This window comes from Helicoverpa zea, chromosome 6 (genome assembly GCF_022581195.2).
Source record: "Helicoverpa zea isolate HzStark_Cry1AcR chromosome 6, ilHelZeax1.1, whole genome shotgun sequence".
Taxonomy (NCBI): Eukaryota; Metazoa; Arthropoda; class Insecta; order Lepidoptera; family Noctuidae; genus Helicoverpa; species Helicoverpa zea.
The window spans coordinates 3,758,351-3,782,048 of record NC_061457.1 but is presented as its reverse complement, the minus strand read 5'-3'; the positions used below and the strand labels follow the sequence as shown (position 1 = coordinate 3,782,048).

Below are 23,698 nucleotides of genomic sequence, written 5' to 3'. Positions count from 1 at the left end.
AAATGAAAAACTTGTTAATATCAATGCAAATTTTTATTTATACCTTCAACCTCTCTCTCACTTTGTCTCCATTAAATACCTTCAGCATACATAAACGCGTTGTTCGAAATATTCGAAAATATCGATGGCAATTAAAAAAATATAATTAACTTAAAAATGCATATTTACAAATCAATGATCAAATACATAATATACAATTAAAATAATGACTAAAATAGGAAGAATTAAATTATTCAGTGGAAATTAATAGAATTGAACTCAAATTCAGGCAGTTAAACTATCTTGAGACATAGATAGGTGCTCTGGTTTTAAATGCAAGTATATTTATTTCATACGAAATAGATTGGCGAATGTGATATCGGAGGGAAGGGTATTTATTGGGAATGTTCAATAAATTAAAATTGATTATAGGACTATTGAAGTATACATACATAAATAATATACTGGTATACAATAACTATACCGGTTATTATGGCAATTTGTGATTGTGAATATATAGGTAAAAATTAAAAAGTTACTCTACCAGATCACAAATACTAATCTAAATTACTTATGTCCAGTTGGCAATGACAAATGGCGGTTGATCACGCGACTCTTACTACTGGTAAGAGGGGTCGATGAGATAAAACTTATGATTTACTGATGCTTTTTGCGCCGAGGCTTTGTTTTGTCGGCGTTCCTCAGTACTTCAGCGTAGGAAAGCTCTAGTTTCCTCAGCTTGTGAATTTCCTGTGACGCAGTGCTCTGTTTGATGTCCCACGAGTCGGTCTCGGTGTTCCATCCCTGGTAGATCTTGCCGGTCCGGCCGCTTGCGCTGGGAGTCGGCGAGTTTAAGTTTCTGTTGTAGAACTGTAGCGTGGAGCCGTTCCAATCGTTCTCTGCCGCTCTGACGAGGGGACTCGCCTCGATCGGCCTGTAGTCCCTCCTCTTCTTGCTCGATGATTTCTGGTAGGTGATCTTAGGTGGCGACGGGAAGACAGGCGAGTCCGCGCCCTGGCGGTCCTGGCTGTGCTTGCGATTGCGATGTCTGGACTTCTTTCTAGTGGCCGCTATGTACTCTAGTGGCTGACGCACCAGCGGAGTGAGAACGCGTTCTTTCTCTTCCTTTCTTTCCTTTTCCTTCTCCCTCTCCCTCTCTTTCTCTCTCTGCACGCTGTGGTCTCGTGAGACGGGGTGCTCTTTGGGTTGGCGTGCCGGGCTCGGCTTAGGTTTCTCCGTGGTGCTCTCTGCCACTGGTTTGTTCTCTTTGTTACCATTTTCTTCCTTCTTTGCCGCTTCGGGCTGGGGTTTTTCTTTTTCTTTCAAAGTTGGTGTTTCGGGCACGGTAATATCGGACACTGGAATCGATTGTTCAGACATTACAGACGAAAATACGCTCTGGGTGTCATCTGTGAAGTTGCCGGACGCTTCCTCGTTCGCGGGTGTGACTGGTGGCACCTTGCCAGCTGTGGTGTCATCGAGGAGCGGCAGTTGCTCTCCATCGTCTTTGTTCTCCGCCGCCTTCTTGAGGATGGTGAAGATTTCCTTGAACAGCTCACGGTACTCTGGTCTGTTGCGGAACCGACTGTCCATGGGGCTGACATCATCGTAGATGCTGAAACGGTAATCTTCTCCGTCAGCGATTGTGCACAAGAACGAGCCTGGTCGTTCGCGTTCTGTCTGTGTAGCTTTGTTGCTGGTTTCATCCGAAAATCCGGAGCTTGAAGTCTCTGCTTCCGAGAAGTCCGGAGTCTGGATGATCTTCTTGCGCGAAGTAGTTTCAACCTTCTTAGTTTGGCCGACTCCTTTCTGTTCTTCGCCGTGTCCGCTTTCCTCATCAGTGTCTTTGACACTGAACTGGCTGTAGTCTCCAGAAGTTTGCAGTTCATCCTGGAGAGACAGAGGTCCACACGGATTCTGAGTGCTGGGCAAAGTGGTCGGTTTGGTCTTTCTGATGTTCTTAACCTGTGACAGTTGAACTTCTAGAAGAGCCTCGTACTTCTGCACCAGTTCTCTGTAAGGGTTATCGTGGCCATCTTCTTTATTCGCCCATATACCCTGGAGTAACTTTTCCTTGGCATTCTGAAAGGTAAATAGTGGTTATTCGTTATTGTTACGGCACCAAGTGAGATTGTGACAGCTACTAGTGATTGTGATGAGTTTAAAACATGTAATGCTTGTTATTCAAGTGATATAATATTATTCTTGTATGAAGTTATTTTCAAGAAATGAACGAGTATAATACTGTTACTGAAAAGAAAATCCGAGTTAAATTCACAGGAAGTAGATGAACTTGAATATGAAATGATTTTTAAATCAAACAAAATTATTCAAAACAAAAATATCTAACGAATATGATTAGTCAAAAATACACCCATTACTCCTTTAATTAATTGTTTACTTATAATTTATGATTAATATTGATAGTTGACATCACTCTGCATGTTAGTTATAAATAAGCTAATAAATATATTACTACTGAAAACTTTCATATACACATTAACACAACATATAGTATTATTTACGAGTTAGTATTAGTATGAACAACCCACATCCGTATTGTAACCAATTACGTGGCTATTGCACATTTACGTCCAGACATACACAACATGCGTTAGTTCGGAGTGATTGCACGAACTATCAGCCTCGGTACACCGCCACCATTGAATCGTTCAGCGTGCACTATTCGCGTTTAGTATAATAACGAGTCGGTAATGGACGTACCTTCGACTACATACGATATATCCAAAGAAAACTACTGCAAATGCGCTTCATAATGCATATGCAAAGCGTGATCAACAACATCAGGGGCAGTTGGAAAAGCTTTGTCGCCTAGAAACGAGCGAAATTCATATGAGATTGTTGGCGAAGTCCAATGCCAATATTTTATTTATCCAACACGATCATCTCCGGCGGAAAAGTGGGAAAGTGTTACGTGTATCGATTGCTGAACAATAGACATTCAACAGTTGGGACCAATGAGTCTGAATGATCTGTCAATGGAATTCCACATTGTACTACACATTGATTAGTCTTAGCGTGTTAATGATGTTAGTCGATTTGCGTATTACGCAGAACTGTGAGTTAATTTTGTTACAAGACGAGAAGTAAAAGGAAAATTAAATGTACACATTGTTAATAACAGAAAAGAATTTCTACAAAAAGATATTAAAGCTTCAACAGAATCTTTAGAAACGTGCAATGCAAGGATATCGTAGTGACACTTACGTCGAATTTGACAAGTTTGTTAGTGACGAGATCTTCGCGGGGGCTGTCCTGGCCTGACGGAGGAAGAATCAGAGAGCTGATTGCGCTCCTATCATCATCGTCTCCGTCTAGCATTGACGACATGTCGTCTCCTCTCTCCACGCCTCTCAGACATCTTATGCATAGCTGTCCTTGTCTGTGAGGAAAATAAAACACATAAGTGATGCTACCATGAATGAAACATTTTGGAATAATAAGATTTCCAAATAGTTGAGCAGTTTTTACCTGACTTCTTCAAGGATAGAGAATTCTTCATGCATAGACTTCGGCTCGTCTTCCCTTTGTTGCCAATTCCTGAACTGGTCGTGCAGTCTGTTGTTCTCCTGGACCATCGACGCCAACTGTTCCTCCAGTTCCGTCACCCTCCTCTGTTCTTGTGCGAACGCTACCTTGCTCTCTCGGAGTTCATCGCTAAGCCTGAGTAAATCCTCATCCTCTTTAGTCAGTTCTGGGAGAGGTGCTACCGTCTTAATCGGTGTACTGTTTACATCAGGCTTTTTGACACTGAGAGTTAATTCAACAGATTTCTCTTTTTCTTTGGGTTTCTCAACTTCGGGTTTCCGTTCTGCCCTTCGCCTGGAGATCTCCAGCTGGGCGTTTAGGTCGTCGACAGTCTTTTGTAGTTCCTCACATTTGGTCTCCAGCGTCTCAATTGTGGCGCACAGACTAAAAACATGACAAAAAAAATATGTTAAATGTACCTCATGACTTTAGATTGCGTTAATAGGAAGCAAATTGTCGTGAATTTTCGTAAATGCTTACGTTTTAATGTGTTTCTTTTCCGCGGCATGGTCGACAGCTAGCCTGTGGTTAGCGCGCTCCAAATCTTGAATGCTCACTTCCAGTTGTTCATAGATCCTCAGCCTGGAGTCGTTCACCTCACGAAGCGCGACCGTCTGTTTCGTTAAGTACTGAAACAATAACATTTGCATTAAAATTACGTTAAGATACTTCATGTTTGCCAGCTAATTTATCTTTGCTGTCAATCTCACCAAGATATTGCGTACTTGGAATAATTTTGTAATTTAATTTATAAGTTTTTGTCATAACGTGGGTTCGTAATGCAATGTTTGTTTATTATGTTCTAATCGTTGTTATTGACAGTAATTATGGTGGGTTAGGAAGTTCAAATGGTAGTCGAGATCGTTATTATGATTTAAATTGTCTATAGCCTTAATGATAGGAAATAATACTGGCTGTAACTAGTTATATCTGCCTCTGACGTTATATCAAACTGTTATGGTTATTTCAATTTTATTATGAGATTGTCCTATTGTATTAGATCGTTTTATTTAATTGTTTAAGTACCTCAATTTCCTGTGTTTGGTCTTCGATGATATTCTGGTGTTGACGAAGAGCTGTTTCGAGTTCCTTGTTCCTCTCCAATAGAGTTTTGCCGAGTTCCGCTGCCAACTGCAAATCTGGAAATAAGAAAATTAATGTTTAATGACTTTGTTTCAAGTCTTAAATTATTAACTAGTAGTAAAATACGACACCCTAAAAGGTTAATGATCTTTTTCGTTTCTCTTCTCCGTACCTTACAGTTACCTAAGAAGTTTGGCTCAACACGTAACCACGCATGATCTCTACTTACTCGTTTGTTTGACAAACTTGTCTGTGTTTGCCTAGTCCAGCCATGTAGAGACGAAAGAATGTTAAAAGTGAAAGACATTGCATCTAAAGATAAGAGGGTGAGTTGGACGAAGTAATTAAGCTATCAGAACACCATCGCGTTTCTGCAGTTGAGTGACGGCGGGCCGCTTGGCGCATTGCGACAGCTGACAAACAGACACGGGTAAACGAACACCTGTGACACAACACAATACAACGCTTGCCAAGCAACAACACTGTCAACTTAAAATAGAACAAAAGACGCCACGCACAACGCCTTCATCGATCCGTCCGTGAAAGGTTTTTGCAATGTAACCTTGCCCGCTCGAAGAATAACGCAAAATTATCGAAATCCAGGTCAATGAGTATGTACGGAACGCACGTAGATGAAAGTTGATAGACATATCGGGGAAATTGTGATTTATTTAACTGTTGAACGTTGGAATTGTTGTAAGTATGCGGAAAAAGTTCTCCAAAATCTTCTGATAAATAAATATTACTTAACTAAGTTTATCATTCGTTTTCGCATAAATTAATGCAACAAACTACAATGTTGATGTTTATACACGAGATAAGATATTTCACATGGTCTAGGAAATATTCTTCGCTCCAAATATTTTGAGCTATGCTACGTCTAATACTCGTTTCGTAGGTATTTTATGGTAGGAGGGACATACCGCAAACAACACTAGATTTTAATTGGAGGCACTCAGATGCGACGTAGAGTTGAAACCCGTAGTTGTACATAATAAATAACAATTTATGGACGACGATTTTTTGTACAGAAAAAAATATAGCGTTTATTTCAGTGAATTCATGCTAGTCGGTTCCAGTCTTGTGTTTTTTTCATCACAAAGTATACGTTCACCAGTCAAGCTGACGTATATTATAATGGTGTTACAGAACTCGTTTAGGCCTTATGCCGCACGCAAGGGTATTAAAAAGTATGAAGAAAAAAAATCTGACGCACGTTAGTTATGCACCAATGAAATTCTAAAATTACGTATTCTATAACCATCGCATGTACAGGTATTACCGCGTAACGTATCTGTGAATTGAAATTTATCTAATCGAAAAATACTTTTTATTCTTTCAACTGAGCAATGAAACCAGTATTTTTTCGCGTGCTATGGTTTTTTGCTGTTGGTGGGACTGGAAATCGGCTTATTGCTGATGTAAGATATTTTTAACTTCGCAACATTGATTAAACCGGCTTTGAAACGTAGACCACTGTCTCTCGCTTCAGTGATGCCTGTGTTTGACGGACGAGTAGCAATCGATGTAATTCCTGTAACTGGCCAGCAAACGTGAGGAATTGTTGATACGAAACCAGTCGAGACTTCGTTGCAGCTAGTTTATCAAGTTCTGGGTAAATCAGTTGAGCAGTGATTCATAAATGTAAATTCTGCTGAATTTGCATTAATCTGCAGTCTGAGCGTGTTGTTTTTACGAGATGCTTATCATTGATTAATTAAAGACTTAGAAATATAGCATTTTAAGCACATGATTCATTAATGTAATATTGTATAGCTACTTTCAAACTTACAACCAATTTTAGTCCGTGAAAGTATGTTCCTAGGTCTTAACGTGAGAGGTGGTGATCGTATCTTAGTATCAGACAGATCAAGTAATGGGTTTAAAACTGTGATGATATAAACATAGTCTGTTGATGGTGTTATGCGAGTTCGCTATTTTAGAAGCCTTGTCGCTACACTAAAAAGTTTTATATATAGATTTATTTTCTGTACTTTCCGGATTGATCACTTTAGAAAATAAAATGTATCGGGCTTCTACTTGCTCGGGAACCTCGTTAAAACATATTGGTAAAAGGTAAACAAATTGGCAATGATGACTGGTAATTTCATGCATCTGAACGCTGAAAACACGTTCCATTAAATCTGATGATCAAATTACCGAAAATTCAATTACGCCGATGTAATTTAATTTCAAATTCAGCATTATGGAAACAATAAGACTCTCTCTTGGCCATCGAGTTTTTGCCAAGAATGTAATCTGGTAGGTATAACATAATCCGAAACTTTCTCGCACGATGATATTCAGATCAGCGTACTGATCTCATGATTTGATCTCCCAAAGAGAAAATTATAAGTAGTACTTAACTGTTTTCTCAACAATGTAACAATAGGTGTTAGTAATCATTCAAAATAAGCCATTTTTAATAGACTGAAGCCAAAGGCGCATATCAGTTTAATGTACCTAAGTAAACTATGAGGTGGTAATATTATTATGAATTATTAACTTTAATTTTGTATCATAAAAATCTTTCAATAACGTTTTGACTTGATAAAGTGTTGTCTTTTATAATAATTTAAAGACATTAGCAGTTTGCCAGACAGAGCGTTTTAGCTAAACACTAGTTCATAACTCGAAACGATTGCTTAAAGTTTCATGGCAAAAACTAATAAAACTAGAGAAGCAATTTTACATTCAAATGCAAATCCCACGATTTATGATGACTATCGTGTTATTTACAAACTAAATGGAGCAAAAACTCTTCAATTGTTCGTAATATCCCATTGTGCATACCAATCAAATAACTCGTATATGTCACATAGCAATTACAGACAATATGACGGATGACTGAATGACAATGACTCATGAGTTCTATAGACTCGTACAATGAACGAACTCTGACTTATGACTCGGGCAGAGTTTTGTAACCCGTTTGACGATTGACGTTACCGAATTTCAGTTCTTTCTTCTTGGTTGTTGAGAAATATTTGCATTGAGAAAGAATTTAAAACAATATTTCATGGCTTGATTGCATTTTATTAAATCGTTTTTATGGCTGGCCCAGGCTGGCCTTGCTTGTTCGTTTTCTAACTTATTTTAGGACTACTCAATTCTGAGGGCTTGTGTCTACAACTTTCCTTAAATTGAACACTAATATAATTTCTCTCTAAATCAATTTGATCATTAAGGTACATCGCGAAACAATTTGTCGGAATATTCCATAATATTGACTTTTCAATAAATCGTTAGACGTTAATTTCTTCCATTAAGATAATTACCCGATGTGACAGTTTGGACTAGGTACCTACTCAATTAGTAACGTTAATTGGTAAATAACGATGTTGTTGATGTAAACAGACTTGCTTGTACATTTACCTAGCTATTTCCAGAGCTTAGTTAACCCTAGAAGCCCAATCATATTTAACTAGTTATAAAGCCCAATCATACGTAAAAATGACGTGTAAAAATAAAACTTCAGAGTTTTCCAATTTTTTTCTGTTAATGAACTATATTTTTGAATGAGTTATCATAATTGAAGTTTTAATTAATAAATAAAATAGATTTTAAGTTAAAAAATACTCTTTATTAATACTATTATGGCATTTCAATCAAATCTTAGAAAAAAAACAACAAAAAAATCAAGCCTCTAACACTTTTTCTTAAAATTATGTAATTATAAAAAAAACAACTAGTTTAAAATTTTTTCATAAAATTAAATCGACTAGTAATAATATTTTATAAGTCTCTTAGAAAAAAACAGTCTTTATATACAGTCTTGACAAACATCAATGTTGTGTTCTCCACATACATCATTTGCAACACTGCGCTTTGGCCATCCACCTTTTTTTATATGAGCAAAATCCACAATAGCGTCGTTTTTTTGGTTCTGGCTCATCACTAATATTTTCTGATGATGATGGTACCATTCCATTATCACTCCAGACATCATCTTCAACTACACAATCTTCTTTCTCGGATTCCGAATCCAGCGGAGAATAATCGTCATCATTTTCTAAAATTGTAGCAATTTCGTCCTGGTTTAGCCGTTGACGGGACGCCATTTTGTATTCAACCTGAAAATATTAATATTATATGTAAAATGTAACGAAACAATACGATTAACTCAAATAAATCACAAATTTAAAAAATTTGAAACAATTTCAAAAGTTACACAAAGCCCAATTATACGTCAAAATGACGTGCAACCTCTCTATTACAACAAAATGGCGGCACTTACCGAGATGATGCAACTGTGTCCTGCGAGGTCCCAATGGCTACTGAGTTGGTTCAGAAGTTAGCGGCGATCTGACGGTAAACGTGAAAGTAACAGAGATATTTCGCCGCGGTATACGTCAAATTTACGTAGAGTGGGCTTCTAGGGTTAAACGATAGATATTGGCAAAGAATTACCATGCCAGTACGCCCATTTAACCATAAAGACAGCCAGAATTACCACCTACTTAAGCATGACAAATATTTTATCTCAAAGACAATCTAAATGTTTTTTTTTTAATCTATGGATCAAGTATCATGGCGTGCATTTACCGTGATAACTTGATAAGATCTCCAAAATGGTCTGGTTATATTATATCACCACTAAACTAGTCATGCTTAAAACTGAAGTGTCCCAAGCGAATAGCGTGAGGGTAAGTGACCGCAAACAAAATATAAATATTAGGCAGGTAATCAACTGTGACTTGTTTATTTGCAAATTGTTCAACGACAAAAAAAGGTTTTATGTGGCTAACCACATAACACTAGACTAATCTAGGTACCTACCTACCTTATTTAATAAGCCTTAATGAGATACAGCTTATTTTCTGAGATGTATTGATCAAGATTGCAATCTTGATTACCTAATTAATTATGAATGAAATTATATTTTTTTCTTTATATTTTTATGGATTGTTTTCCGAACCTCCCACGAGCATAATTGTTTTTTTTTGTCTTTTGTGAAAATATGACGATGTCATACTATGGTAACTTTAATTAATTGGAACTATTGATATCTTTGCTGATCAGTTTGATTCTTCCAACTTGTGACTACCAGCTTTTCGCACACTTGGACCTATATCTATTAGCAAATTTATTATTGCAAATATCAAGTGCCATGTATGCTGACTGGCTTCTTTATTTTTCTTCATGTCACCCAGGAAATCACTTAAATGGATAAATAAGGCATTTAAAACATTTGTAACATCCATTATCGCAAGTTATTGTAATTTGTCTCATTACGACATTTACAAAGCAACGATACACAGTTTCAGCAGAATTCTACGGAGCGTACAGTCGCGTCACAAAAGTGCGTAATGTACGTGTTAAGTGGTTATAAAAGTTAATTTAATGGCAACTGGTTGTTATTACGAAAACATTGGAGTTTACGACTGTACGCAGTGTGAGGAAAAACAATGACGGGTTGCATTTACGAAGCTCTGGGTAGAAGGCACGCTTCATTCTCTATGGTACATGAGCGTCTATCTTTTAAATGTTAGTTGTGTACATTATAAAGAAATAAATAATAATAAGTGCTAATATGAAATAGTTTTATTTATAATCTTTTTTTTGCTTTATCTTGATGACTACACGAATCACAGCCTAGTAGCACTTAGGGATAATGTCGCTTTTGATTACATTTTTTATCAGTTCATTAGTTCTAGAATATCCTGGTCAAAACAGCCGTTGTTGCCATAAGCAACAACTTTTAACTAGGTATATCTTGCCTTTAAAACATGCTCATCTTATATAAGTAATATCCTCTTTGGTAAAACTACAAGTCATAAAAACAAGAAGTGTTCTCATGTCATGAATTGCAAGTAAACACTATGAAATATAGTCTTAATAAATACTCGTGGAGAGTTCAAGAGCGAAGTCCGAAGGTTGCTTAGTTGCTAAAACAAAAAACTTTACCTCCATAATGAATTTATAACCGTTAGCAAAAATGGCTTTGCTTTATGAAGAATTAAATTAAAGACTCAAGATGTGACACAAAAATGACTGATAATCCTTCAAGGTAAAATCTTCCCCTTATTTTGGAAGTCGGTTAAGTGAATTCAATGGTTGAATTTTCCGGAAAATCATTGTTTTATATGTACTTTTAGCTTCATTTCAATAGGCATGTTTCAGTTAAGCTATTGTGGTATAAAACACGGATACATAAATAATGACTTGGTAGAATACAGACCAGTTTATTGTGTTTCAATGACGTTTTATTTATAGACTGTTTAATTACCTATCTAAGTATATCTTCACTTGTTTCTATGTATAGTCACATTTTGCTCGTGCAGAAAAAGGTGTAACTTTCATGTTCATGTTCTTGCTTATGTTTTTGTATTGCATATATTTACCTACATTACCATATGCGCACGTAACTTTAGGAAATTTTCAAGCGTTTGACGTTCTCCTACATCAGTTGCAGCTGGCTTAGTTTTATCTTGTGTTAGGGTATTATATCAATCAGATAATTAAACCAATATCAAAATGATAAGGAACAGACCATTTTATCGCGCTATGTGCAACGTTTTTATGAGTTTTAAGGTCGATGGCAATAATAAAAGTTATATTTTTTGATGATGCCTCAGTATTAATTACAAGGCAGTTCTCGAATGCATCGTCATGATGTGCACGATACACTTCAGTACCGTTATAATTGAAGATGCGGACGTGCTTGAAGGTGTTAAATGCGTCTGTAATACCACGTAACCTCTCCAATATGCACGAGCCCGTGATACAATCATTATTGTTAGCACTTTGCTTAGTTAGACCATTGTTAAGCAATGGCTTAACAAAGCACGAGTCACCTTAAAGGGAAAAGCTAACAAATAATTGCAACAATACATAATACATCACTAAATCTCTCCCGATCAATGCTCGTGACCATAAATATCCTTTAGAAAATAAACCATGACATTAATCGTCGAAGATAATCTAAATCTAACGAGAAAGACCTATAGAAAGCGGTACCGTAAACGCTAGCGTAACAGACTGACGTTATTCAAACAATTCCATGCATCGATTCTATTTAGTTTTGTTCTTTGCGTTACGAATTGCTGCGAGCGCAACGTCTAGGGCGACGACCAGCGAGCGCCGCTCACACAGCCTTGCGAAACTAACCTTCGGTTCCTTGCAGGCACTCCAGCTCGACAGTGTAGTCCCACAGGTCCAAGGAGTTCAGCCCGTTCAGCTCCCACGAGTTGAACGAGTCGCACTGTTCCTGTTCTTCGCTCATCTTCCACCCACTTGAGGTCACTCACGAAGTTTTTAAGTTTGGGCTCTGGCGGCCATAGTCGAGTTAATTCATCGTAATGTTCGGTGGTAGTGCTGGAGACGCGGCCGGAGCGGCGGCGCAGAACGGACTGAGGCGAGGCCGCCGCTGCGCCGGCAGTCGCGGCCGCAGCCCGCAGCACGGTGCAATTACCGCGCCATCGCCCGACCGCCCCAATCTCATTTCAATCTCAATTCTTTCGATTACTCGTTCGGAAGACGAAATTAACAAAGTTGTCGTACAACCGTCGTTATTCATAATTGAACAAAAAGTCTAAACTAATCGCCGGAGAAAGTACGCAGCAATGTGCCACTAGCGATCAATCAAGGAGGATATCGGTATGGAAATGTACCTGTTTGAAAAGATGAGCTAGAAAGTGTACTACCCGAACAATGCTTTCGCACGTTAAACATTTGTAAATGTCAAGATAACCATCTATCATAACATAAAGGCAGCAATTTCTTTTAGCTTGTTTGGATAAATTATCAAGGAAACTGGGTGATGGTCTTATCTGTCCCAATTGACATCTAATATACAAGGCCCGTTGGTTGTACTTATTCAAACCAATAGATACTACATTATATTGTAGGAAGCGATGATGGGGCAGGTGCAATACCCGCGCCGTGCGATCGCCGCGCGGCTGATCGAATGCGATCACTAGACCGAAACTACGCAGCGACGGCTTGTCGTATCGAATAAATAGGACATTTCGTTACGCAATTGGTCATAATCCCACGACACTAATATCTGGTTACTGAGTTACTTGTACTTACCTTAGTTATAAATAAACGTATTCTTGTAAAGTTAACCGTTAACACCTCGGAATTATAGTTGGTGTTGGAATTAAGCTAACAAAGTGAATTGGAAACATTAATTTGCTCCAGTTAGTTGACCGTAGATCCGGGTTTGTGATTCGAGCTATCTTTATGATCAGTTTAATTATTGATAGATATCGAACCACTTCATCGCTATCAGCACGTATTAATTGAGGAGTTTGTTTCTTAATTTTCGAGGGTCGTTTAGTTTTTATCTATGATTGCTGCGTCCTCTAGCCAGGGTCAGCAGTTGTTATGGGTCAGCTAAAATTACTCCGTCTAGAGATATGAAGTTGAAATAGAAAGTGAATACCAAAATACTGTAATTAATGGCTGTCAAGAAACGACAATCAGTGATTCATAAATTTGAACGTCTTGATTTATTTCATTCAAATGATATGTTTGGTCATGGCACTGCTGACACGACGTACTGATTCTTCACAAATCATAATAGTGATTGTGCGCATGTTTTGAAAACCTATGTACGATTTTGGGTAATTGTCTAGACTAGATGATATGACATTCCATGAACAGGTGGGAATAAAGTTTTAGATAAATGCATAAAAATCCCAAGTTCCACTTCAAATTATTATCTAAAGATCTGCATTCCAAAAGATAAAAATGTTCTTGTCTATGCTGAGAATGCTCTACTCTTCCCTGGTAACCTTCAATTTTCTTTCAAACCATGACAATGCTTCGTTTCCTCCAAAATTTAACAAATATGTAGTGGAAGTTGGTTACATCTTTGTCCAATAACTGTTCCGTGGGAACTTCGTGGGTATTACATGCAACTATAAAAACGAATGTGTGAACAAAACGTCTTAACATGTCGTGATGAGTGAATTGTCTTCGTCTAAGTTATTCTCAAAGTTAGCCAACGTCCGCACGAATGTACCAACATTCGTGCACACATTCGTTGACACAATGATCAATTTATCTCAATTATCTGCTACCAGAAGCGAATGTTTTCATAGTCACGCGAGCTGAACTCCGAGCATCATTTTATCTTCTTTTTTGTCCTTCAATTCAATTGTTTTTAGTTCTAAATCCAGCCAGGGAAAAAATCTTTCCCAAAAAAAAACAGATTCTCAATTCGGATTTCGGTTTGTTCTTTTTTCATAAAAGCTTGCATAAGTTATTTAAGTGTCTAAGTATGTGATCTTTCTGTATTTGGTCGAATTACAATATTGTTAGGTATATGTAGGTTTGTATGCTATCTGATAATGTATGCAAAAGATCATATCTAATGATAAAGACAGTAGATGATGTAATTATGAATTATACAAGTTGTGCACTTAGTAGGAAGCTAGGAAGTCTCTACGTACCTACTATGAAATCTTTACTAGATATTTTGTTCGTCTTACAACTGGTAGTTAAATTTTTCTTGCCTTGTAATTAACAAAAGTTTTGGAAAACATGCCATCATGAAAGTAAAAACCGAAAGTGTATCCGATCTTATATGAATGACTATGGGATGGGAACTTTACATGTTTACTCAGTAAACCTTAATGGAGAAAGAAAAACGTAATTTATCTTGTAATTCTACTCATAAATCCGTCATCTATAGACCATTAACAACTTTAGAGCCGAAAATAGAAGAACGCAAATGAAGTTTGATTGCACCATAGGTAAAGCAACCAAAACAAAATATCCCGCGTGAATTTTTGGTTTAGATTATTTATCTGTTATCTACAAATCTTTTTTACAGTTCCATATTTAGTGGGGCAGTAGCTTGAGCATGACTTTAAAATGGCAATACTCTGCCCTATGAAGAAGAACCGGTAAAAAACTTCGTAACCGACTAGACTGTTGCATTAAACAAATGAGCAACACTTTTTAAAGACGATTGTTAATAACGCCATCTTTATCAAAGCGATTCCTTCCTCATTGCGATGTTTCATAAGTAACCTTAATACTTAATGACTTGGCATGAAACCAGCGCTCTAACACTAGTACTTTACTTGTTTTGTAGTTGTTATTTCTATATATTTTAACACTAGCTTCTGCGGAATGTTTTACTCGCATCACGTGGGCACTGCCGCACATCTGGATACAAAGGTGCCTAGAGCCTACCTCGATAAATAGGCTACCTACCTTACACTGAAGTAGTTCTATTCAAATCGGACCAGTAGTTCCTGAGATTAGCACGTTGAAACAAAAAATTTTATAATATAAGCAAAGATTTTAAAGAAGTTTTTCAACAGCTTCATGGCCGAGATTATTCTGTGTCATTATAGGCCAGTACGTCCATAACCTTTTGTACATATAATCGTACTATGGGTAGGTAAAGATTGCTAACATTTCGTGACCTATTCGTGCGTTAAAAATTGATTAGAACCGTCGGTTTCCACCGAGATAGTCATTACTCGCTCGTTAGTCTAGGTGCTTACGACGACGGACATTTTTAGTTTCCAAAACCAATAGTTCAGTGTTCACCTATTTCCTGAGAAAATTATTTCCGAATTTTGGAATATATCAGTCTATCTTAATATTTACCTTCTTAATTGCGTCTAAACTGGTTAAGTGGTCCTACCAAACGAGCATACAACAGTATGTTCTACTTTATTTCACAGATTACTAACACGCAGTTAACAATGGCATGGAAAACCAAACCTAGTTTTTAGCTTTGCATCTACTTCTACTACATTGTTTGTACCGATGATCTAACCCTTAACGGGTACCTGTCATCTTTTCAGTTACCAACACTAAAATAGGTACTATGCATGACCCCGTCTACATAGACTTAGCAGTAACGGTATACTTAATATTCAAACATTGTGATATTAATGAATATGGCCTCAGGCCTGACGGATTCGCGTGCGATAACCCAATCTGTTTGGAGATACAGATAGGCAAATTAATGTGAGGATTAAATGATGATAACACTTTCATTTATATCGCAAGGCAAATGGTGAATCATTCGAGTTAAATATATCGATTATTGTATGATAACTTATTTTTTACGTAATGTTCCACCTGCTGTCGTGCGAACTTCTTCCTGCACCTGAACAAAAAGTAGCCTATGTCTGTTTTTAGGCAAACGACTAGCTGACGTGTAGTTAAATTTCAATCTAATCTGTTTAAGGTTCAATAGTTTGGCGTAAAAGCCGGATAGACATGCATTTGCCGATTTGCATTTGTACTATTAATTAGTAAGGATTTTACTTGATATTTTTGAAATTTGTTTTATGTGGAGTTCAAAGTTTTAGACATAAAATTTCTATGGTCACAGACATACTTAATTAGCGAATAGCTTATCAAACGTCGAGATTGATTCGTAATGCTTACTCATAGACACAAAAAAGCTATGATTATTTTTAGGTTAGTCGAACGTCAGCAAAGACTGTATGATTGTTAGATAATATAATCATCTAACTTTTGCATAGTTACTGAAGTTTGGTTTAGTTTCTTCGTTGTATACCTTTGTAGTGAGCAGGCCCGCCGTAAGCGGGCGTGCATGGCGTGCACCGCACGCGGGCGGCACGTCGTAGGGGGCGGCAAATCGAAATATCTTTTTACCAATTATTTCATTTCAATATTTCCGAAAACAGTAATAGCGCTAAGAATATTACTTACACTGCCGGTTTCAGTAGCATCTGTTGAAAAATCATTTTCAAAATTAAAAATTTTTAATAACTATTTATGATCAATAATGCTCCAGCAGAGACTTAGTAGGGTAAATACGCCAAATGTCGGCCTCCCCCCAAACTTCGGCCGTCTGTACATTTTCAGCTTGCATTCATTCAAAAGGTAATTAAGTGTTAGTTTTGCTCCTCGAATTGCAACTTTGGTTTATACTCTGTACGTACAAATCGTTACTATCCAATTCTGTCATTTACTCTTCTCATACTGAGCGTCAGTAGCGATTGCGCCGTTGAAACATCAAATTCGCACGTAAAGTAGCTTACTCGAAGTGAATACTCACATTTTGGGGATTGATATTAGAACGATAAAACATTTATTTATTTTTCTTTTAAGCTTGATTATCACTAATGGGTTATTTTTACTATATTTTAAGATAGTTTTTTCAGCGTTTTGCGTATATTTTTCAAGGAAAAATAGGAGGCCGCCATTAGGACAACAGTTTTGACTTAAAACCGGAGTCTCGGCCGTGGCCGACTTAAAGCAAATGCAGTCTATTTTATAAATTCCTATTGTACTAATTCCGTTGGCTTAACAAGAGAATTTGCAAAGCTTATAGGAAAATAGATCTATTTTACGTTTAATAGCCAAATAACGGCAGGGGTGATATTAGTTGAATCTCAAGAAATAAGGTACAAGAAATAGGGGCCGACATTAGAAGCCTTATTACTTTTTTCTTTTCGTAGAAATATCAATCTTATGCCTATAAACATGACATAGATTAATCAAACTATCCAAAACCGCATCAGAAACTATCTTTCGTTGGAAACTGTCGGTGCTATAGCGAACCGCAATCAGAAAATCGCTAAGGGGGCCGACATTTGGCGTATTAACCCTAATTTATCTATAGTTTCAATCACGGACGTCAGTAGCGGCGTAAGGGGGAGGCGGGGGCGGTCCGCCCCGGGTACCACGTCTAGGGGGCGCCATCTCGGTCGGCACATATCTGCACGACCAGGATGGCACGGGCAAAAGGGAGAGTGCTTTTGTAATCTGCAAAGCCTAGGTTCACTACCAGTCGCAGTGCAGGCCCGAGACACGCATCGCCACGGGACTAAGCGAGGTGACACAGTCCGACTGTCAACCCTTTCCGCTCTGAATTCCTTAAAGTTAGAAAAAAAGCGCTCGCTTCGCTCGCGGTTCTTTCTTTGCACGTTTTAATTTATTCTGCGCTTACTTTTTCAGTCCTCAATCTAACAAAAAGTTGAGGCACCGAAGTGACAAAAATCACTGGTGCTCGCTTCAGTCACGGTTTCTTTGGGTACTTTTGTGTCCCAAAACTCAAAAAATTTCGCGCTCGTTACGCTCGCGGCTTTTCCAATTTACCTATAGTGCTTTCTTTTTACCGCTTTGGGTAATTTTGTGCCCCAAAACTCAAAAAATTTCGCGCTCGCTACGCTCGCGGCTTTTCCAATTTACCTATAGTGCTTTTCTTTAACCGCTTTGGGTACTTTTGTGTCCCAAAACTCAAAAAAAATCGCGCTCGCTACGCTCGCGGCTTTTCCAATTTACCTATGGTGCTTTTCTTTAACCGCTTTGGGTACTTTTGTGTCCCAAAACTCAAAAAATTTCGCGTTCGCTGCGCTCGCGGCTTTTTCCACTACTTTCTTTTAATTTGCTGGGGTATTTTTGTGCGCTTAACGATTTTTTCATTTTTGACAAAGCCCAGTATAATATGTAGTGTAGTAGGGCGGCATAATCAGTTTTGCACGGGGGCGAACAAACTGCTAGCGGCGGGCCTGGTAGTGAGGGACAGTTAATTTTATAAACACTACTGAATTTGAATTTGATCCTAACTTATTTTGTTACTGTTCTTAAATACCTTCTATTTTACAAAATTAACATAATTCTGAAAATGTAGATCCAGAAAATACTTTGTTCGAATATTTCTGAAGGTTTTTGGTGCTTGTTATATAATTCTTTTTAACATGACTACAAAAGTAGCTATAAATGATAGATGAGACTACAAGTAGCCACAATTAAGCGAGCACAGACAACAGACAAGTAGCGTTTGCGCAGTATCAATTACAAATCTCCGGCTCATCAGTGGTCAGACACAAAATATTACTGCAGTTACATAAATATAGTTACAAAATATTTTACCCAATACACGTATCAGTGCACGGGAGCTATATAATCAGAGGTACATTGTGAAATTGGTACAATTGCCCAGTTTCGAAGTTGTGACAAAAAGTTTTTGCATAAAACTTGTGATTTTATTGAAACAAAACGATTATCTACATGCGATTGTTTGAGGTCGAAAGCTACTGAAATTCCATTATTTAATATGTAATTTGATAACCTAAATAAATACAGAAACCTCCCGCATTGCCACAGTTTTACCTAGAATTTTCAATTGCTGTGATAGTGCCTTAAATTATAGGCGACACGTTCATATATTAAGCCTGAATGAAGCATGCACTTGTTGAATTAGTACTACTATTAACAAAAATGAATCCTGGAATGCCTTATAGTAGGTTGCATAATAAGTTCCTATTACGAGCGTAATAACGAGTAGCAAATACTATTAAAGCCTCAGAGTTCGTTGCATCTCAGATTACAGAAAATATTTAACTGAATATTTATGCTTATCTGCATAACATAAATAATTTCCAGTAATTTGTGTCGGAGAAAGTGTTCCAGGCTGGATAAGCAACAGGAAGGGCACGATTGGCCACAAATGTCAGCTCATCGTTCCCATAGCTGCGCGCACGCCGCAATCTGTTGAAAGTAGAATCAATTTGTTTTAGAAAGTAGATTGTTCTACAGCCTCGCCTTTTGCGAATGCTTCGCGAATTATTTTTATACTTTAAAGATCTTGAAACGTATGTACTTTTACAATATTTTGATTGTGGTAAAAGTAATAGGATTGCGTTAGTGCTTTCAGATTGCACTTAACAATAGTTTTATCTGAAAGGCTTAATTGATTGATTGAGGCTGAAGGTTTTATTGATTTTCCTTTTAGTACTTATGTACAAAAGAAACCTTTCGATTTCATGTTCGTATTATTTGTTGATCACGGAATCCTTCATTTTCAATTTTATACCACACAAGGTGTTCTGAATTCCACAGGTGTTCGCGAAACCATCCAACTTATGAGACCCTCCGTTCTGGGTCTGTACTTACTGGTATTTTCTTAAGCCTTGTAGAGTAAAATGTTTTAGAAAAAACTTATTAAGTAATTAAGTTAAATGACTCGTGCGCCAGCATGATAGGTACCTCGGCAATGGTAATGAATGTTTTCAGCAAGTATGAGCAATGTAATCCAATGAATATGCATTCAAAAGTGTGCACCACGACCCTGAATATATTTACCAACGTCTGTTAAACACACTTTTATAAAAAACAACCGCATACAAGTTAGAAGTGATAGATGGCTGGAATTTTACGGTGTGCACGCATGCGCAATTGAGCTACGTAACACATGACGAAACGTTGGTCGGCGACAAACCGCTGGTAACAAAACGCAATGTCTTCGGCGAGTGAGTCATGCGTTTAGTTTCAATGTTTCTACTGTCTTTTTGTTTCAACGACACAAATAGCTTTATTTTATAATCATGTTAATAATGTTTTTGACTGTTTTTTTCCTTCCAGGATGAATATTGTATAAAGTCAGCATGATTCGACAGTAAATGTTTACACGCTTATGTTTCATCAGTTTTGCAAACCATAAAATGCACATAAGATTAATGAAGCTAGCGTTATCACGAACTGTGTATCTCTCAAATTATAATTTCTGTAGAGTCATCAAAGACATCATTATATCTCTAGTCTTTACAAGTGGCGTCGAATTAGGGTCGTTTGTCGAACATCAAGAGGTTGGCCCTGACTGATGACCCAATTTCTAGTAAAAGTATCTTCATTTCTGGCATCTCTCCAGAGGCTCTATTATACTGATATTCTTACAAAGATTGAGTGACGGCTTCAACGCGGAATTATTAAAGTCATTTGAACAAATAAAGCAGAACAAAGAACGAATGGAGCTGTGTTCCACTTTTATCTTATAATCTTCTTGCAAATGTCGGCTTATCGGCGACATTATTACATACATTACTGTCTGTATGAACAAATCGAAACTGGACGTTATTTCGGCTAGATTTGTAGGTACCTATTGTGTGAAGTAACTGTTCAAATGAGACTTGCATCACTTTACTACATAATTAAGTGTTTGTTTATATGTGAGGTGTATGAGGTCATAGCTGGAGTACCATGTTTTACATTTTTATGAGATAGGTACTCGCTTACATATTGTTTCATATGTTCTCTGGTAGTTTATGTTTGAGAGCCACTTGAGATAATGAAGCGTTGAGATTAATTGGCGCTATAGATATTTATGATGTTGTTCTTGAAAAGATTGCAACCCAATCAATTTTTGTGTGTTTTTCTGCCTATGTTTCAATGAATCACTATTTTTGTTTACCGTAAAATAAAGGCAATATAGTAAGTATCCTTTTAGCAGTTCACAGAGTTTATTTTCCACTATATCAAACCTGTTTTATGTCCTTGACTGGTCACACTGGGGATTTTGTTTCTTTGTTTAAGAAACTTGAGAAATGAAATAGAAAATCGTCCTTTTTTGCTCAAAACCCATCCGAGCAAAAAAGGTGTACAGGACCTGTACCCAGTAAAATAAAAATACATAATAAGTTCTCTGAACGTTAAATTTCAACTTCTGTCATAATTCGTTCAACTGGCTGATGTTGACAGTATGAAACACAGTACCTAGTGTTTTCTTTTGCGTCAGAGAAGCTATGAAGTAGCTATACGTGACATAGATCAGCGATTCAATGTAGAGATTATACCAATGTCATCGCCACTCAAACTCTGCACCTAGGTACAGTAAACTGCACATTAGTGGTAACTGTGATGCACCTTAACTCAATAGTAATAAGTACGATTTTCCTGTACCTACCTAAAACTATTACCACTGACCTGAAGTTGACTGTACCTATATTGTAGAAAAATGTTTACTCTTTAGTATGCTTGACGCGTCCTTCTGTCGTCAATGTATACACATACATACTTATATATACATATTATGTTAAGCAGGTGCAGCAATATTGTTAGCTTTTATTGCCTGACTTCATATCTTGTATATACATATTATGTTAAGCAGGTGCAGCAATATTGTTAGCTTTTATTGCCTGACTTCATATCTTGAAATAGGTAAATATGTTCCTAATAACAAGATTACACACAACACAAGGTTTTTACACAAAGCATTGGAAATAATATTCCAAATCAGTAGATGCTTTTTTGTTTTACTATTGTTAATGGCTTGTTTATTGATTTGAAAAACTAAAACGAAACTGGTTCTATTAGAGCGTTAATTAATGTTATGATAATAAGATTTTGTTTTGCGATTTACCTTAATTCACGTGTTTTTAAAAACTATTCTTTATTTTTGTGCATTTGCATTCTCGATACATTTACAACTTTTTTCTGAATTCAATGCCAACAGTCGGACAGGTGTGCCGGCTACGAAACTACCTACTTAATACGGATAGTGTAGTAGTTTTGTCTGTTATAACTAATGGGCTAAGGGCCAGCCCTTGCATCCTTGTTAGCCAACTAGGCCACGTGGCGTATGAAGTGGAATTAACGTTCATTAAACACAACGGTCGATGACAGTCCCGGAACCCGATATATCTATGTAATATGTAGTATGTAGCTCTGTAGGCGTTTGTAGGATTTTATTAGTAGTAGGAGTGAGGGAAACGTCTAATTAGCTACGGTGGTACCTAAGTGATATAATTTATTATCTCCCTAATTTCTATAGACTGTAGTAAAATGTCAGATTTGGGAATCTCTTTTATGGGAGGTCTTTGGATTGTTTAAGGGTAATTGTGAACTTCATTTTATCACTTCTGTCAAAACTGTCGCTTCCAGTATTTCTATGACCAAAAACGAGTATAAAAGTTACATAAGTAGTGTAAACAAAAATTATTAGCAATTTGATACGTTTCAGATCCGCTTGTTGAAAAGGTTACTGCTAATCTGTAATTTAAGCTTAATCCAAGTAATTCCGCATTTCAACGCTATTTACGCTATCTACATCTAAATGATTAATTTATATTTTGTTCTGCACTAGCTAGCTAAAGAAAATGTCGTGAACAAACCCGGAAAATATTGTAACTAAAAGTTTAAAAACATTATGATTTCATTTAGTTCAAGGCTTGCCGTACGTTGGGAAGGCACCTTATTACCAACATTTTACGTTGAAAAACTGATTATTATCATTTACGACTACTTAAAACTCTAGAGACTTTTTGTCATTCAGTTTTGAATTGTTTTGGGTGAATATTAATTGCTCTATGAGGGGTATTGGGTTGCCCGACTAATTGGGTTGAGGAGGTCAGATAGGCAGTCGCTTCTTGTAAAACACTGGTACTCAGCTGCATTAGATTGGAAGCCGACCTCAACGTTGTTGGGAAAAGGCTCGGAAGATGAGATGAGGTTCACATTCGTAGTTTTGACCATTGACCTAAAAGTGATTACAGAGCGATATTTCTTCTGTCTTAATAGACAGCAAATGAATAAGCACTGAAATAAATTCTTAAGATAAGCTTAAAGATCACTAGGTCTGGTAGTGTCTGACCGAAACAATATATTTTGACCTTTGTAAGTGTAGATAAACGTTCATTTGAGTAATCCTTATCTGTACCTATTATATACCGATGACTTACTTGCTTATATACTTTATATTTTATAATAAGCATAACTATGTCTGTCAATACATTGTGTAGACAGTGTATGCTAATATTGTTTCGAATGTAATAATGTGACAAGATAAGATCAGAATGTTGGTAAATGTCGAGTGAATAAAATAATTTATGAATACAAATTGTGTTTATTATTTATACTAGATTTTGTTAGGTAATAAAAGAATAAGAGTAGGTATAGATTAGCTACGAATACGTATAGGTATATAATTTTCATCAAAATGGGCAACTGGGAAAATATAAGTAAATATAAGTGTGCCTTATATATACAGTATCCATTATGCTATCTTTGAGAGCCCATAGCACTTGCACAACTGCCAATCGAATACTCATCATCATTAAAAATAATTTAATTTGCTCGCGCAAAGACCAATTTAAATCCTCTACTCAAAGCAGTAGGGTTATTGTGCTCATAATGTGCTCTGCTCCGATACTCGGCGTGCTCCGGTAGCATTAACGATTGCTCAAGTATATGCGCCGGCGCTTAAAGCCGTCTGTAAAAAGATCCAGCAGAGCTCGCACCTCTTTGGAACCACTTCGTAATAAGACCCGCTACTGTCATTGTTGAAATTCGAATATGGAATGGTTGGCACAAACCTTGAGTTGTTTACGTATCAAAGTTAATTGAGGGTTTCTTAATTAACGAA

General features: G+C 37.0%; 1 protein-coding gene across 3 annotated transcripts in view; it reads right to left on the bottom strand.

Moving 5' to 3' along the window:
* Positions 1 to 14: 14 nt before the first annotated feature.
* LOC124631512 overlaps positions 15 to 23,698 on the bottom strand; it is an 87,420-nt gene continuing 63,736 nt past the window's right edge. For 2 of the 3 annotated variants that reach the window (XM_047165945.1, XM_047165944.1), the window contains exons 2-6: positions 4,555 to 4,667; positions 4,009 to 4,157; positions 3,472 to 3,912; positions 3,208 to 3,382; positions 15 to 2,061 (exon numbers count right to left, since the gene is read on the bottom strand). In XM_047165945.1, the coding sequence (XP_047021901.1) occupies positions 637 to 2,061; positions 3,208 to 3,382; positions 3,472 to 3,912; positions 4,009 to 4,157; positions 4,555 to 4,667 (2,303 nt within the window). In that variant the 3' untranslated portion in view covers positions 15 to 636. Of the gene's footprint in view, positions 2,062 to 3,207; positions 3,383 to 3,471; positions 3,913 to 4,008; positions 4,158 to 4,554; positions 4,668 to 11,721; positions 11,963 to 23,698 lie in introns of those variants that run through there. The other variant, XM_047165943.1, reaches the window with a different exon arrangement.